Raw genomic sequence first — 18007 nt, forward strand, 5'->3', positions numbered from 1 at the left:
AGAGATTTTCTTTACTTATTCCCACAATTTACTTTTCTAATTTTTCGACACTTTTAAAACGGTTGATCTAACAAAAAATTAAGTAGCGTTTACAATAATTTCAACATCTTGTTTAAAACTTTCTTAATTGCATTTTAAGATTAGATATTATTTAAATAGCGTATCTCTCTTCTCTCTTGTGTCGAAAGGGTTCACCTTACTCTATTTATCTTATACTCCGTTTCATCCTGTCAAGGGTTAGGAGAAACGTGTGTGTTTGCACACCTACATGGCGAAAGAATTGCATGAAGGTACTCATTTTTAGTCACAAGACGTCAGGTAATCAAAAGTAAAGGCCGCGTTCCGATATTACTTGAATCTGAAAATCTACAGTGTACGCAACGGAAACTATTGATCTTCAGTACTGGCAGTAATATCGAAACGCAATCAAAGATAACCAATTTGATCATTTTTGGAGCGTCGAGCGTCAGCATGAAAAGGTGCCTTGACACACACGTAATAATAATAATTGCTATCGAAAAAGAGGAAAGAGACTGTTGTTTCTCTTTTGTTCGTTTCGCGCCTTATTCTGGCGCATGCCTCTCTGCGTTACGCTCACATGTCCCTCGTTTGTTCCTGGGCATTGTCATTTCCAATTCGGCGCGCATCACGCCGCTTCGATTCGCTGCAATTTTTCCCTCGAATTCACGGATTATCCCAGGATCGGCCAATCTTGGAGTTGAACGGGCTGTCGTGTTCTTCGCAGGCGTCGCGCGACGAGACGCTGCGACATGTGATAAGAAAGAACGGCTCCGAAGTATGGGGACGCAAGCGTGGGGGGAACCAAGCGGCGCTATCATAGCGGTGTTACGTAATCGGTGCTTTACGATGAGATCGCAACTTCTCAGGAGGCTCTTCTCGCCGTATCTACGTCCTCGCGCATTTTCTTTCGACTTCTTCATTAATCTGATAGTAATTGGCTACTTCAACTTGAAGCATGTAAAGAAATTAAAATTTTACGAGCATACAGAGACACAGTCGAAAGCAGAATCAACGTTGATATAAATCGGCGGTTAGTAACAGAGAAAATAGTTTTCTTTACGCAACTGACTGACCTTTATTTCGATCTTTTTCTTTGTACTCTCGCAGAATTTTCGAAATTACATTTTGTATCACTTACAGTTTAAAAAGTCGCTTTCTTAAAATGGCTTCAAATTTAATTCAACGTTACGCGATTAAATTATCTGTAACATAATTAATTATTTAATTATTATTAATTTAATTAACAAACACCTCGGGGTCTTTGCTGCTTTGGAGCTATATTTAGACAGCGAAGTCTCGTTAAGAGACTTGACATACAAACATCGTAGTTTTGCAATCTTCGCTCGGGTTCACTCGGATCGACCTTCGCTTGGATTCTTTCTAGTTTTCTTCCGACAAGATATACCTATATCCACTATTAGATGTAGAATTTTCTAAGCTATAGGGATTGTCGAAACTTTCGACATTTTATTACTTCTTTTTCGTTGCACGAGACAGAGAGAGAGAGAGAGAGGGGGGGGGGGGGGGCAATCTCAAGCAAGAAATGTCATTATGAACGAACGGTTTTTTTTTCTTAAATTGTTTTTTTTTTTAATCAAATAGCCAACAAAGTGAATGGTGTTTCCCGAAATCTTACATTATCTCTCCAAAACATTTTACATTTAGTTTTTCATAACTTCCAGTTTTGCAATAGCTGTCTATTGGGTATGGCCAATGAAGGTATGTGCATTTCGAAAAAGTATAGATGATTGATAGTTTCTGCAAACAACGATTAAGCCTGATCACCAGGCATCATTGACATTTCGATTTCGAGAATATCGTACAAGCGAACGTAGTATTATCAACAATTATTGCGTATCTTTTATTCGCGAAGGTCGGCTAAGTCTGACTTACTCGAGTCAGTCTTACGGAAAATTAATAGATCTGCATGTGAAGATGTATTCCTCGGAGCCATTTGTATGTAGAAATGAATGCCGTGCTTCGTGTGCAGTTCTTTAATGACACTGTTTTTGATAGGTTTTGTCTAATATCTACTATAGTACTATTTTTTTGTGACGGCCTGTTTGTAGTTATCGCGTGAGTCGTGAAAATCTGGTCTTTTCGGACTTTGTCCGCGAATGCGAAAATGCCTTGAAACTTGCTCGTGACGCACATCTTTTCAAAGTACATGCAACTCTTCGAGTAAAACTCCCTGATGCCGACTTGCGTTAACGTAGCGATAAAATGAACACGGCGACGGCTTCGCGATGACTATAAATCGCGCGGATGTTTATCTATTGGTGATTATCGCTGACGATTGGTAGCCCAGTATCTCCCAGTTATCTCCTCCTATATATCGTCACTACTCTCGTATAGACATTGACTAAATCAGAGATAGCTCCGACTCTACCTCGGCAGTTATCGTTTATACATTTATCTAAATATAAATAGGTGTATTAATAGCGGGGGAAATTAAGAATCGTCGATTATCGCGACTTCGTAATGTTAAGTATCCTCGTAATAATTTCTTTGAATTTCATATATAATACCAGTTAAGAGTCTCGTTCTACTCAAAGATAAATTTCCAACGCGTATTAGATGACAAAGATATTTTCGATTGCATTCTTATGAGTTAATTGCCTTTCCTCCGCGCCACTCTGTATAACAATAACGGAAAAATTAGCGACCTATTCTATCTGTTTGTCGGAGTTAAAAATTGTTTTTCTTTAGAACTCTTTAATTGTCTTTGACAGTTGATAAATTCAAGGATATTGAAAGAAATCGAGAAAAGCAAAGATAATTATTATCGAGAAATATTATTCATCTTCTTATATTTCAATCGTATTTACGCACGAGAATTCCGGAATGGCTGGTGTTGCAGGTCTGAGCAACAGGTCCAAGTTAAAAACTATAATAAGACTAGGTTTTCGCTTCCGCATAGTCGGTCGATTAACGAGGTTTCATGAACGATGCGCTCTCGCTGTCCCTAACAGAAATGTCGAGTACTTATTAGAGAAATAGAATGCATGCTCTTAATACGCAGGAACCTTACCTTCTAACGAAATTTGGTACTTTTATGGACATTATACAGGCATAGACTCTTAGCTACGCGCTACTATTTTGTCTTCTTCCGTATTTTTACCTTTAGAGAGAGAAAGATAAATCTCAGCGCTTTTCTATCTGATCCTTCATGTACTTCATGTTCATACTGAAAAAAACAAAGTTATCAATTTGACTAAATTTTTCAATTTGATTAAATTTAATTATTTATGTATTTCAGTCAAATATATAAATATATAGTTAAATTGAAGTTTAAGTACTTTATGTATTCAAGTTAAATACTTGAACTGAAGAAATTCAATCAAGTTGAAAAATTTAGTCAAATTAACATTTTTTTCTTAGTGCAGTTACTATATTTGTTTCTTACCAAGTCTATAATACACTTATGCTCTCGGAGGGAGGTGAGCAGTGGCGCTTCCTATGCACTTTTGCACATTATTAAATTTAGATTTCAGTTAGTATTAGCAATTCCCTCTGTCTCTATACACTGAATCACGTTCTATGGCGTCGCGTCCCGAATTGAAAAATTTTCTTTCGCCGATTCCTCCAAAGAGCGGAAATTAATATTTCTGAAACAAAATGCGACAAAATATCAATGATTTCTCGATCAATCGGAAAACATTAGCGAGTTACTTTATTCACTGAAAAGATGCCTCCTGAATTCTCCCCTCCTCTCTCTCTCTCTCTCGTTTAAGACCTTATGGAACCTATTCACTGTTTGACACTGAGGGTCGTGTGGGTTATCGAGCCCATATATTTATTTTTGCTTCTTATCTCTTACATATCTTCATCGATATCTCAAAACCCTCAGATCTTTAACACGAAATGTGAATTTATCTTACGATAGATTAATCGAATCGAATAAAAATCCTACAACGAAAGTTGTAAAATATTTCGCCGTTTTATTAATCGATATAATTTTTTTTAAGTACAATTAAATTTACGCGCTGCAAAGAACACAGGTCGTAGTAATTTGCGAAAGGTATATAAGTATATCGACATATAAAACTCTTTTTTCCATAAAATAATTCTTAATAAAAATAATATACTCATTGTAAGAGCAGACGTAACTTTAGTTTTGCAAATTTTCCTGAAAATGTAACTGTACATTTATGAATTTTTTCCTAAATTTTCGAGCGTTTTCAAGTGCCAAGACGGTATTTAGGTTTCCGCGCGAAATTACTTATCTCAAATTTATTATCTGCACAAGTATCGTTGTCGCACGCTTATCTGCTTCTGCAACTAGCGATAAATTTCGGCACGCCGGCCGCGGAAATAGGCAAACCCGCGAGACTTTCGGCTGGCAAAGGCTTCTGCTACTTGTTCTACAAGTTCAACAAGGATGCACGATTAAATTGTAAAATTTAATTGTCGATCGGCGCGTTATACATTGTCCGACCTGATGACAATCGGCGCTTGCCAAACAACGTTCTACGACGACGTGTTTCTCTGTACGACATTTATAAATAGAGTCGGCCGTCGAAATCAGCTTCTGGCAGGCTGACAGTAGAGAAATCTTAGCACTAAGGACCGTGAGAGACTTCTCGTTCGTTTTCGAAAATTCAGTATCGGCTGATAAAGAAACAGAGATGAGGACGATGCGGGATTGCAGATTCTCCGTTGTCTCTGCGGCGTCTCTTCGGTGTCTTTTTGTAACAAATTTTTTCTTTCAACCGGTTATTACCTTTACACATGCGTAACACACAACAACGACCGGATAGTTTTCCTTGACATGGCGTTTCGGTCATTGGACTGGCACGAGTGATCTGCTCTGTCAACATCGCGTTACGCGAATCGCGTGGCACTATTACGCTGTGGTAAAAACCTGCCGTTCGTGTTCTTTCACCGGTTCGGATGCCATGGCGCGCGGTATAATGAATGCAACTTTCTATAAGTCTGTCACTTATCTCTCAATAAATTGTATTGAATTTAGGCGTGGCGCCAGATTAATCTCAAAGTACGAAAATGCTTCAAATTCCGTCCGCCGTTCATGATCTCGATCGATTAATGTACGTCCAGGCCGTTTATTGCGCATCGTTAATGTGATGTAAAGTGTTTCATTCAACAATTTAGTAATTATAAAGGCCAGAGGTTTATATTCCAAGGTTGATATTATCAATACTTCATTAATCGAACATTGTATTTTCTCGATGCACAGCTGTTTTAATATCAGACCGTAATAGAAATTCTTTGTAGAAAAAAGTTTATGCAACGTACGATTTTTTTATATTCACACTCATAAACTTTTAAGGTTACTCTTATTTGATACACTTGATAGCAATTAAATAAAGAGAGACAGGGAAATTAAATCTATAAATTTATCTGCTATAATTTTTCAAAGTCTTCTTTAACAAAGTTCTAATGTAGACGAAGAGAATTTTCTCTTAAAATTTATTCTGAAAATTATATCGTGGAACAAACATGACACCTCGAAGAATTTTATGTGAATTGCTATGATTTATTAATATCAACATGTGACAATATAAAATATGTTTGGTTAAATTTTGCTAAAATACATTACTTTTAGCTAAAATACATTATTTATTTACATTACTAAAGTGCATTATTGTCACATATTTCTAATTCACATTTTCCTTTGATAAAATCTTAATTACTTCTTAATTACAATTCTAAATTGCATACCTATGAGTTAGGCTTCTTTATCTCAAATTTTTAGGATTTTGCATAGGATTTCGAAGCAGGAATTGTAACGAATCTAAGAAAGAATATAAATAAAATTCTTGAAACACCATGTTGTCCCACAGCCATTGATTTTCATGATAAATTCTATAAAGAAATAATTTTGCCAGTGTAGTCCTCTTGGTCTCCGAATTGAAATTTGATATCTAGGACGTTTACGACGTGCAGCCATAATTTTAATTAGTACCCGGGATATTAAAAACGCCTTACAATCGGAGACCAAATTTCTCGCGATACGATGGCGAAAATCATCGAATGTTCCCTCTGTGTTAGCGCCGATCGGCTAACGAGAAGAGCGAAGCTTCTCGTGCGCTGTCCGTGATTTGCATAAATCGTTAAACAGGCCCGTGCAGATTTGCGCAAGACGTTTAGAGGGCATGCACTAATAGCAACTCACGCGAGCGAGTTATGTAGTGGTCTAGTTTGTGCCGTAAATATATATCCTGTACGCGCTTCTTACATTTTCTCTGAGGTGATACGGTGTCGTCTTTCCATATCCTTCAGTTAATGAAGAGATAAAACAGTATACACGCATTCACAACGGACACATCCATTACACCATTCATTTCTATTATCTTGCTCGGATAAAATAGCAGTGAAAAAAAATTACGTCTGAAAAAAGGAAGAGAGAAATAGAAAATTTTCTTTTTATTATATGTTTTTGTAAGTACTCTTGTAATCTCTGCTCGATACGGATAAATAATCGCCTGACGGCAACGTCTTACAATTTATGTATCAGTTAAAATCTAGATGACAAATCCAACGCATGAAATCCCTTGCGCCTATAAGGGTCGATTGCTCCAACTTCTTGGTAAACTTACCTATCGGGTAAATATATGTTTGTCTTTATTTATTTAAGAAAAGAAATGAAGATAGACACATGCTTACCTGGTAGGTAAGTTTACCAAGAAGTTGGAACAACCGGCCCTAAATGAATTTATGATTTATATAATGGATTCATTCTGTTAACGATGCAGAATTTTCTCAATTATTATTCTAATTTGATGATCCCTGGGACAGATTTTGTTTCCTGAAAACTTTATATTCCGACATTGTTATAAGAATTGTATAGGGATTATAAAAAAAGAATGCTTTGACAGATCTGAGGAAGCACATAAATCTCTCTCAAAAAAATCTTTTTTATCCAGGAAACATTTTGCATTTTATTTTATAATCCCTGTACAATTGATAATGATTATCATATTAATATTTTACTTACATAGCACATTTTCGATACATGACATTATAAACGGCCATTATTTCGGACAGATATCTTACATTTACATTTAGATTTTATATTTACATTTTATCAATACATACGTACGTACTCATCGTTTGTCATAGATAGTAAAATAAATGTATAACATAAATGATATAAACACGATACCGATAAGATAAAGACAGCTTCCATTGCTCAATTGTTACTACGTGTTTAAGAAGCTACGGTTATCTAATATTAAATTGCTTCTGCTAATAGATATTATGACATGATCTCTTATGTCATAAAAAGAAAGGCTATCTCGTATAACAAAGTGTTAATAAAATAAATTCAAAGAACATTTGCAATAATGATGATATCGAAACGATCACTTACTTATAACTTCGATATTCAAAAATTACTATAAAATTACTATAAAGAAGCCCCAGTCGAGCCAGAGACACGGTAGGATTACATAGATTTTTTTCTTATTTAATTTTATCCGATTTTTTAATCAGAGTATACCACGTCCGAAATTGTTCTTAGAATTTTGGCGTAATCTTAGAATATTGAAACGTGATTGAAGTTAATTGTGATCTGTTATAATTTTGATACCGCGCACAGGTTATGCAAGCACGCGCACAATTATCGACGAAGAACCAAGGAGGCATAATCGTTGAAGTCATTGGGGCAATGTTGAATACGAATGTAAAATGTTAGGATCAAGTTATCAGTTAAACCGTGATAAGACGTATCGTTCGTTCAACCGGCACATTTACTTCGTAATGTTGAGAATTTTTGACACTCTCGCGTTAACTTCTCGTACGATTACCCGTACAATTCACCTCCGTATGATTGACCTTTGCACGTTTTGAGCTTGCCTTAAATGTTTCACTCTACTTAAAATTACTTCGATTTACGAAATTTTAAACGATCGATATGCGCGATCACTTTGTTTTTTTAATCACTTGTTTATCATTTATGTTAAATTAATTATTAATTTTTAAGAAAAGTGTTAAAGTAATTTTTAAGAAATATTCTTTAAGAAAATACTTAAGGGAAAGAATGCGGATCACCATCTTAAAGTTTTAAGGAAAAAACCCTCACCTCTCTTACAGTTTAAAGGGAAAAATCGAATTTTTTCCAAAACTTATTTGTGTCCTTTTGTGTATTTCTCGTGTTTGCTTTTTTTCCAGAGAAACGGCTGATGATTTTTACATAATTATTTGCAAATTATTTAACAAAAAATTTCGAGATGCAATAATTGCATTCAGATTGCCGCGACTGTACTTCATACAATCGCTCAAAGGAGACCTGACACACTAATTCATAAAATTCATTTTTTTCCGCTTTCGTTTCATTTAAGGTAGAACTATCATCAGACAGTCTATCCTAAGGCCTGTTCTTTGTCTGCATGGTTGCACTCTGGTGCAATAAATTAGAATAAGACAAATATATTTTTTCTCATTATAATTTATTGCAACAGTACAGCTACCAAGAACAAACCTCATGTGCCGTGCCATTCTATTGTCCCTTAGAAAGGGCTAGATTAGGGTGAGAGATAGAAAAGAGTTACAAAGAAGTTTAGGTAGAAAGTAAGAGTGGTAATAGTTTCTTCTTTGTCGGTCTTTTTTTTGACGCTTAATTAGCGCACTGATTTATAATTAATTGTTAATAAATGTTTATATAAAATATTAATTTTAGAAAACAATGCGCCATAAAAAATGCTAGTTTTATTAAATAAATATTTAATAAAGGTATTTCTACTTTGGTTTGCATTATACTTTGTGTAGTATTAGACTTTTTTTCTCACAATATTATTTTTCGCTACTTTTTGTCGTTACATAATGCACATTTTATCTCACCATTATAATAATTGTGTTCCACCTAGATTCTCGGTGACCTACGCGACATGGTGGACAGATCGCGTGAAATTGAACGTAAAATTCAATTCCTTAAAGCCAACCCCTCCTCCCGCTCTTCGCTCCATGCGATAATAATGGAGAGAGGGGGGGGGGGATTGATCAGGAAGGGGGGGAGGGTGTCGTGGACTCTCGGCGCGACGGCAGGTCAGTCACGCGGTGCTAATCGTTGTGAAACGTCGTGGAGTATCCTGCTTAACTTGTGTAGCTCGTGTGAGATTCCCGCGAAGTTTCTGTCGCGAGTGCTCGATCGTTTCGCCTGCCAGCTTACTTGGTAGGCTTCACATTATATTTGCGATTATTATCGGTGGAAGTTGTGTGTGTGTGTGTGTGTGTATGTGCGTCTGTGTGTATGTGAGAGAGAGAGAAAGAGAGAGGGAGGGGGTGGGAGAGAGAGAGAAAGAAGAAGCAGACACTCTGGATGTGGCGTTACGCCGCGACGAGAAGCGCGGCCGGGCCCAGGAAGCCGACCGTCGCCGTCGTTGATGTCATTCTCGCGTCTTCCTCATCCGCACGTGATTGCGACGCGCGGACCGTATTCATCGAACTCAGACTTACCGAACCGGTTTTACGAGAGCAACGTGTACCTCTGTCCCGCGCCAGGCAGCGCGCGAATTGTCGCATCGTCTGAGGAAGATTGTCTCAGGACGACATAAGACTCTATCATGGGAGATTCGCCATTTTTACGGATTACCTGCTAGTACTATTCGTAGTACTATCGAAGGTAGATCGGATTCTTTCAAAACTTTCCAATGTCGTTGTTTGTATCTCTCGAAGATTCAACATCAAAGGGCCCAGAAGAATGCTCCCAATTGACAGCGCGCTGCAGTTAGAACAGAGAATGAACAATGACACGCCAGGTATGAACTCTGGCAGGAGTTAAATGATACTCGTGATATATGGTTTTTTCAACGGCCACACATTTGCTGGCCACTAAACTTTACCTTTTATTTCTTCTTTTTTCCATTGACTAGCCCTCCCTAATTGGAACACAGTGTAACATGCTCTTTTTAACTTTCCAATTCTTTCGAAACTTTTTAGTTCTTCTTTTTACCAATCCCTTATAAACGTGAAGTGAAAATTTGTCGACTAGAAGGTGGTCGTTTGTAATGAGACAATGCTCGAACCTTGAAATTCTAACTGTCCTAATTTTCGAAGACCCTTGCCACATGAAAAATGGATATGAGTGAAAGTGAGTTTCACTGTCGACAGTTTGAACCCCATTATTATTGGTAGATTTTTATTGAGCTTTGAAAAGGCTGTGAGATTTTTAGAATTGCAGTTTATCCTTATTCAATTTTATAAAATATAGATATACACAAAGTGGGACCTGTTTGATCTATTAAAAGGTGAAATTTATAAAATAATTTGCAATAAAAGCTATTGAAAGCTATAATAAATTGTAGTACCAATAACATTGCACAACAAATTTTTTTATACTCGATATTGTGAATATTTTTTTTATTTTATAATAGTGAAGACAGAACTTTTTTATTAATAAATAAGATGTAAAAATTTCAAGTTTGTAATTAAATCTTCATCAAATTTATCTGAATTTAAAAAAAATTAATCTTAACATCTTGGGAAAAAAATTCTAGTCCAGTTGGATTTGAACCTGAGACGTTACCAGGAAACGAATGAGAAAGAGATCGACGTGTGCTTAACTACCTACTACAACCACGTTGTCTTATTAGTGGAAATAGTCTGAATAGCTGATCTTTCGTACAATTTATCTTTGAATAACTCAATTTTTTATTAGAAAAAACAAGGGATTACGTATAATGTGTCATAATATTTTGTCTAGTTAATAAATATTTTTAAAAATATATTTGCAGAATTTCTTAAAAATTAATTTTTTCTGCAACTAACAATAATTATGAGATAATTATTTTTAATATAGTATACAAGCTAAATTTTCACTTCATAAATTTTTTATTAAGAGAAAACAAAGACTCTATGATATTTTGCCTAATTAATAAGCATCCTTCAATCTATTTACAGAAATTTTTCTTAAATTATTTATTTGTACTTGAAGTATAATTTTTCAAATTTTTTGAAATGAAATTTACATCAATATTGTAAGATTTACATTTTATGAGTTCTAGACCGTCGTGCACATGATCTGCAACAAAATTAATTGCGTCGCGGTGCGCCGCTTCCAGATTTGTAAAACAAACGATTCAAATTTTGTTTAATCTGTAAGAATGTGGTTACACCACGAACGAAAATTACTTCGCTGTATGCAATACTTTTTTAAGGATCAGAGTTAAAATATTATGAATATATAATTTAAATATATCGAAGAGATATACTCCGAGATACATATACTTTAATTCCATAAAATATTAATTTCATCATGCTATTTAGATTCGCGTAATGCATTTCTACGTTATTTGCCGAAAGGAGGACACACGGATGATGTTTCCGAACGCAGCTTAGAATAGAAGGCGTCCTTCGCGTACGTCGGAAACACGTGATAAGGCCCGGTGTCTATAATATGTCGCTGTCGGATGTCGGACGCACGTTGTCGGATTGTCGAACTGGTAAAAGAGGCTTGAATGTCAGTTCTGTACGCATGCGCCCGACAGCGACGTACGACCGGAAGTTGGAGGGGACGAGACGTATTCCGTGCGGGCAGTCATGTGAACCCTGTCATTCTCGTGCGCGATAGGCACCACGTGCTAACTCCACGCGCGCGAAACGACGCGCCACGAGATCAGAATATACGTGCTTTTCTAACGCGGCTGACTGTTTAAGATTTTAAAAATCATAAAAATCAATTTTGAAACGAGAATTTTCACTTTCACTCGGCGAGTCGTCTAAATTGTTTAAATCGTCGAATTGTTTAAACTGTCGTTCTGACCGTTAGATATTCCCTCCTGGACTGAGATAAGTGACATCGCAGGTGCATCGGACAAATATTAAGGAACAAACGCTAAAAAGCGCATCTTTTGAAATTATTGCGCTCGCGGATCTTAAAACTATTGCGCATCGTGCCGGGAAAGTACTGTTCACCTCCGTGACATCTGTCTGTGTGACAGGCGCTGCTGCGTCATCGCACTTTGCATTGAATACAACGATTACATACTTCAGCCTAGCCGAATCCATATGCAATGCACTCTGTTGATCGTTCACAGGTCAAACTCGATCGTGGTGCTTCGATCGCGTATTCCAAATTTTCAACATTACGCAAGTATCTCCTTCCTGCACGTAATAAAATCATAAATTCCGTAAGAAACTCTAAAAGATGGTTTTTAGAAAATTTGTATTTTAACGGTCGGTTACATCAAACATTTCTCGATGAACAGTGACTGTCAGTAATGAAAAGCGAAATGAAAGTATCGATTTGATTGATTGCTTTTGAAACATGAGAGTTAATCGTTGAATATTGAATCACATATTCATAAATTAGGAAACTGATGAATAATTGAAAGTATGAAAGAAAAAGGAGAAAAAAGGAAAAAGAGAGAGAAAAATTTTATCATATAGTCTGTTATTGTCCTTGAATATGATAGATTTTTTCGCTGACGGGGAGAAAAAATTACACCATAAAATAACGATAAGATGACGACGGCGACGACGATGACGACGAGTGTCGCCTAGACGTCGTGCACGAAAGCAAGAAGAGCTATCCTAATTTTACGCCGTCGGGTTACTGGACCTTACGTAACTGCAAAACTCGACAGCGCTAAGTTTAGTAGGTCTCTCTCTCATAGTGTAGTCTGTCTTAGCGGCGGATTCCGTTTCCGGATCGAAGTGCCGCCGAGTGCGAAATGCAACTCCTTGAGGAAAAATTCTCATCGCCCAACTGACACGACGCGTCAGTCGAGATGTCGAATCGTTTTAAAATTCTCGCATCATAATCAGTTTGCAAAATCAGGATGCATTTGAAACAAGTTTCCGTATTTTTATGAGAATTTTTCCTCTATATATTCTTCGTCGGATCGATTGTCGCTTAAAAATGTGTGAAATAGAAAGATTTGTACTATTATTCGATATAACTTCAAAAAAGAAATTGTAATTGTATTTACCTAGCAGAAATTGATTTGAGATTATTCCGATAAGCTCGGTTGATAAAGATGAGATCGATCAATATAGTTATCTTTCTTTCGCTCTGTCTGTCACATTGAAGTTCACATTCAAAGTATTTTTAATAATCTCGATATCTCGAATATATATTTTTATTTCAATTTTATTCTGATGACATTAGTTTCATCCCTAAGCTAGTTTGCTCCTTTCAATTTTCGCTTTTTTTTCTTCTCTATTTGCCTTTTTTGCGCGTTCCTTCCAACGGTCTGTTTGACCCGAACGCAAACGAAAGCTACTCGTGCTAAATATGGAACCAGCGGAACACTTGGATTATTTTGAGAACGACGACTTCCTAGCGTTAGATACTTAGTAGGTGCGACTATTAAATCGCGTCGCTAAATAAGGGATGATAATTCTATTGAAAGACGTGTTTATTGATTTATGCGAAAAAATAATTGTTTTTTAAATTTCTTCTCGTTTTTGTTTCATGAACGATATGTGTCGAGAATCTAGAAGTACGATTGAGGGATTTGCATCGATGACCTAGCCAAAACGTTATTACATTTAATACGCAATTCAAGCAACATAAATTTCGAAAACGAAAACATATAAACTTGGATCGATATCCTCTTCTCAGCTGCCGGGTCGTTTTTTTTTTTTAGACATCGCGCTTCGTAGCGACGGTCAACTCTAAGATCTCCGCTAAATTTACAGTGACACGAAATGCCAGCTTTTAAACTCACCACATACCAGAGTGTAATGACACTTGGCACGGTCGCAACAATCGATCGTTGGCAACGAGATTTGCGGTGATTAGGTGATTGAAAAAGGGACAGGTTACAGACTTGATTAGAATGACTTTGAATGAGGCATCTAAATTTAACAGTTTTACGAAACAATAGTTTCGAACAGTGACACTACCCTTTCGTGTCGATATATTATCTTAACTATATCTCACATTATTGTCTATTGTCGAGTGGCAGTCAATTGTCCATAACACTAATTGATCAATTTAACACGGGACTTTCCTTGCGGAAAACAAGTATCGCTATAAACATCATTCTCAATGTAGTAAAAAAATAGGACATTTCGTCTCATATTTTATTCATAAAATTATTATGAAATTGAATTGAAATTAATCAAGATGCAAGATCTTATTATAATATTGATCAAAAGTATAATTTTTTAAGAAATTATTAAATGACAATTTATTTTCGATTTTAAAATTTCTACAAAATTCTTTAGGTATAAATTGTATGTTTTTTTATTCCCCGCTTTTGTTTTAAAATTAAGCAAGGCAGTTCTCTATAATTTACAATATTCGAACTCACTTTGGATCATCTAAAAAATTAAACGGAAAAATGAATTCAGTGAAGGGGGACGAAGTAGTAAAGTAATCTTATTCTTCTTATTAGTCTTAGTTTTGAGCCTATCAGATTACAGATTGGAATTGAGATTGAATTGAAATCTAACCAATCAAAGCAATTAAATTAATCTAAAGTTTTTAAATCTTTGTTCTTATTGGTCAAATTTTAGCCCAATCTCAATCCCAATTCGTAGTCTTATCCTATGGCACAATCTGAATCCCCTTGCACAATATTATGGGAATAACAGGCAATGGAACAGAGAATAAAAAAAAAAGAGGAAGAAAGAGAAAGACCACTAAGCATTGCAAGAATCCTTAATCTTTTGTTTACAGAAATATCTGCTTCACTACTGGTCCGTCTCGCTTCATTGAACCCACCTTCCTGTTTGATTTCTCGGACGATCGAAAGTGAGTTCAAGTGTTGTAAATTCAAATCGGAGACGCGATTTTATCGCATTGTGTTTGCTATGCATCGGCCTCGAACGTAACAGCACGTCCTCTTCGCCACTCGTCTGTTTTCTATGTTTGACGTTTTCGACCGACCTCTTCGCATAAGTTTTACATAATTTGAATAACAAGCGCTATCGGTGCTCGAAAGAATCGCGTGTATCATAAATGGAAAGGGAAATCGACCTTAAAGTTTTATTTCCATGTGGTTTTAAGGATATGGCACGTGGACAATGACACATTTTTTGACACATTATTACACATTTTATGGTGGTAATACAATTTTACACACTTTCTTGCAAGAAACGTACACAGCAACCATTTTTTAAATTTTTGTCGAATACACGCTTTTTTCTTCCACATCTTTTTCACTTCTTTCAGAATTTCTAACTTTTATAGAATATCACAGTATGTGTCCTCGTTCTTCTTTTTTTTTTCTTTTTTATCTCTCGAAACTGCGTAAATTTCTTCGATTACAAGTTTAAAGTTTCTTCGTACATACAGCACGGATGTATTCGGAAGCTTGTATCTCCTCTATCTGAAACGTTCGTAATGTAAGACGACCTATCGCTTTTTCTGATGACCCTTTGCAGATACCAACGATTTATGCAACATTCTGATATTATTTACCACGTAGCTCGCGACCCATTAACTCGCTATTACGTTAAAGAGATAATAATAAAATCCTGATATGCGAGACAGCTCTTTTGACGCTGCGGGATATTGTATAACATTATTTGTATAATTATCACTGTCGTCTTCGAGGACAACCAGCTTCTTCATCTTATTCATTCTTGAAAGATGTCCACTAAAGTTATTAGTTACGAAAAATTCAAGTTACACTGAGAAAAAAAGTTGTTGATTTGACTAAATTTTTGAACTTAATTAAATTTCTCCAATTCAACTATTTGTGTATTTCAATCAAATATATAAATTAAAGTTCAAGTATTTTATGTATTTAAGTTAATTGCATAAATACTTGAACTGAAGAAATTTAATCTAGTAGAAAAATTTAGTCAAATTAACAACATTTTTTTCTTAGTGTACAAATACATATGAAAAGAAAGAAAAACAAAATTCAATTGTTACTGAAATAAGATAACTCCAAGAGTAACTTTGTGTTTCTATCAACGAATTACTTCTCCACTCTACTGATATTGACTTTGCGCAGGTATATCAAATAAGAAAAAAAAGCTGCGCAACAGCAAGGTAATAACGATAACGGCACTGTCGTTAAGAGTTGTAGAATAGGCCTACAGACGTTTACCATTAAAACGAATTGCTTCGTGACGTTTTAAATGTCTTCCACTATACAAGCACTTTGACGCTCACATTTATTTGTAAATTCTTCAAATGGAGAACGATATAGTCGAAAATTTTCCTGTGCGGGCCTAGATTCAGCCGCAAGATACATTTTCATTAAAACTGGTGCACGAATCTTTTATATCATTGTACTGAACCATTATTCGGAAGCAAGCATACATTTTATGCGCGAAGGGTCATTATTCAAGGTTGATGTGTGTGCTTGGAGAGCTCGCAAACGTAAAGTCATAAGTGAGCGATTACAGCGTGAAGGCGACTAGACCTTTGCTTACGCAAAGTAATTTGTTTTAATGGTTGGTGGTTGAAACGCACGTCTCTATTCTAACACTTTGGTAAGGAATTGTGTTGATATCGCTTGACATGTAATACAATCACCTTAAACTTTTATCAGCGCATTGTGGACTTTCCGTGGATAATGATCAGGAACAGCTAATTATCACTATGTATCGTTTCTGCTGTTTGTTTAACTGTTCAAATAACATCTGCTCGGATGAATTAGTTTAATCAGAATCACACACATCTATATAATACACTCAGTCTAAAAAAAAAGCGGAACAGTAGGAAAATCTTTCATACTTATGTGTAAGAAGCTGAACCTTCTCCATTGTCCGATATTCCATTTTTTTAACAATAACTAAATAGAAAAACGAAGATTTATTAAACTTTTTAAATAGAACTATTTTATGAAAAGTTAGATTACTTTGACCTACCTAAATCTTGTTCGTAATTGTTCAGAAAAGAAAGATATAATGAAGAAACATTCAAAACATTCAGGTAGTAAGCATACGTTGAGAAAAATGGCTCTATATGGCTCTATTGTATTGGACGAATCCATAGGCGAATACCGATCGATCCTTTATGCATTTTGCACGATTCCTTCTATTCGATATTTCGACCAATCAGCTTTCATTTTTTGAAAATGTTTAAGAATCTCTTCGAGTCAAAGTGAAGCTTTTAGAAGACTTGGAAAGTCTTTTAATGGTCAGTTCTTTTTTAGTTGCTGTTCATTGGTTGTACTCTCTGGCCTCTCTAACTGGAAATATCTGCATTTTTTATTTATAAAAACAAGCTATTACAGCTATTAGAACTTACCATTACTAAAAATTTATATCGCAATTTTCCATAATCAGTGAGTGCTATTCTATTCTAAGTGCGACACGTTATCTTAACATACAAATTAAAGAAAAAAGATATAAGAATAGAAAATCATAAAAGTGTGTTTCAAATTTTTAATCCTAACATCCACTCGAATCTTTTGAAATTGCAAAAAAATTCGCAAATTTATGAAAATTCTCTTTAAATTTAAATTAAACATGTGTTACACGTAATTCTTTTTTTTTTACAGTGCCTTATTACAATCGACGCGTCACGCGAAGAGTGTCTTCTCCCACTGACGATGAACACAGCATATCGTCGGAAGCAGAAAATACGTCCCCGCGTGCATCACCAAATCGTGTTAATAGACGTCTTGCAATCAATGAAAATGAAAATGAAAGGAGACGTCGTGGCAATTTACCGGCGCCAGCAGTGACCATCCTAAAACGTTGGCTTAATGAACACAGATATAATGCTTATCCAGACGAGGAAGAAAAACGTGCTTTAGCTCGAAAGACTGGTCTAACAGTCCTACAAGTAAGTACTTCTAATTTCTTTTGCTTTGTTGAATTGTTAATAAAGACAAATCGTCATCTATCGGTTTATCGAAACGAAGTATATTTGATTATACAGAGTATAATTCTCGTGATAACAATTGAATATCTCAGAGATTAAACTGAGTTGACAAATCCTGTATTGTTTTGAAATTTTCGTTATAATTAACGTTATAATTAATTATTAAATATCGTCGCGTATGAATACATGGAATCAACCTGGAATCTGTCGTCAAATACGAGCACGTTACAAGATATGACAGTTGGGAACTTTTTAAAGTCACGATGCACACAAAGAAAAAAAAATTGCAGT

The 18007-nt window shown here is 35.6% G+C and overlaps 1 protein-coding gene across 6 annotated transcripts in view; it reads left to right on the forward strand.

Annotated features, from left to right (window-relative positions):
* The window catches only part of LOC105838124 (iroquois-class homeodomain protein irx-2), a 29790-nt gene that overhangs the window by 3978 nt on the left and 7805 nt on the right, over positions 1–18007 (forward strand). Inside the window, exons 1-3 of one of the 6 annotated variants that reach the window (XM_012683428.3) lie at positions 6735–9740; positions 14609–14683; positions 17391–17677. In XM_012683428.3, coding sequence (XP_012538882.1) covers positions 9683–9740; positions 14609–14683; positions 17391–17677 — 420 coding nt within the window. In that variant the 5' untranslated portion in view covers positions 6735–9682. The other 5 variants (XM_012683431.3, XM_036291661.1, XM_036291612.1 and 2 more) reach the window with 5 other exon arrangements.

This window comes from Monomorium pharaonis, chromosome 1 (assembly GCF_013373865.1).
Source record: "Monomorium pharaonis isolate MP-MQ-018 chromosome 1, ASM1337386v2, whole genome shotgun sequence".
In the NCBI taxonomy this organism is placed as follows: Eukaryota; Metazoa; Arthropoda; class Insecta; order Hymenoptera; family Formicidae; genus Monomorium; species Monomorium pharaonis.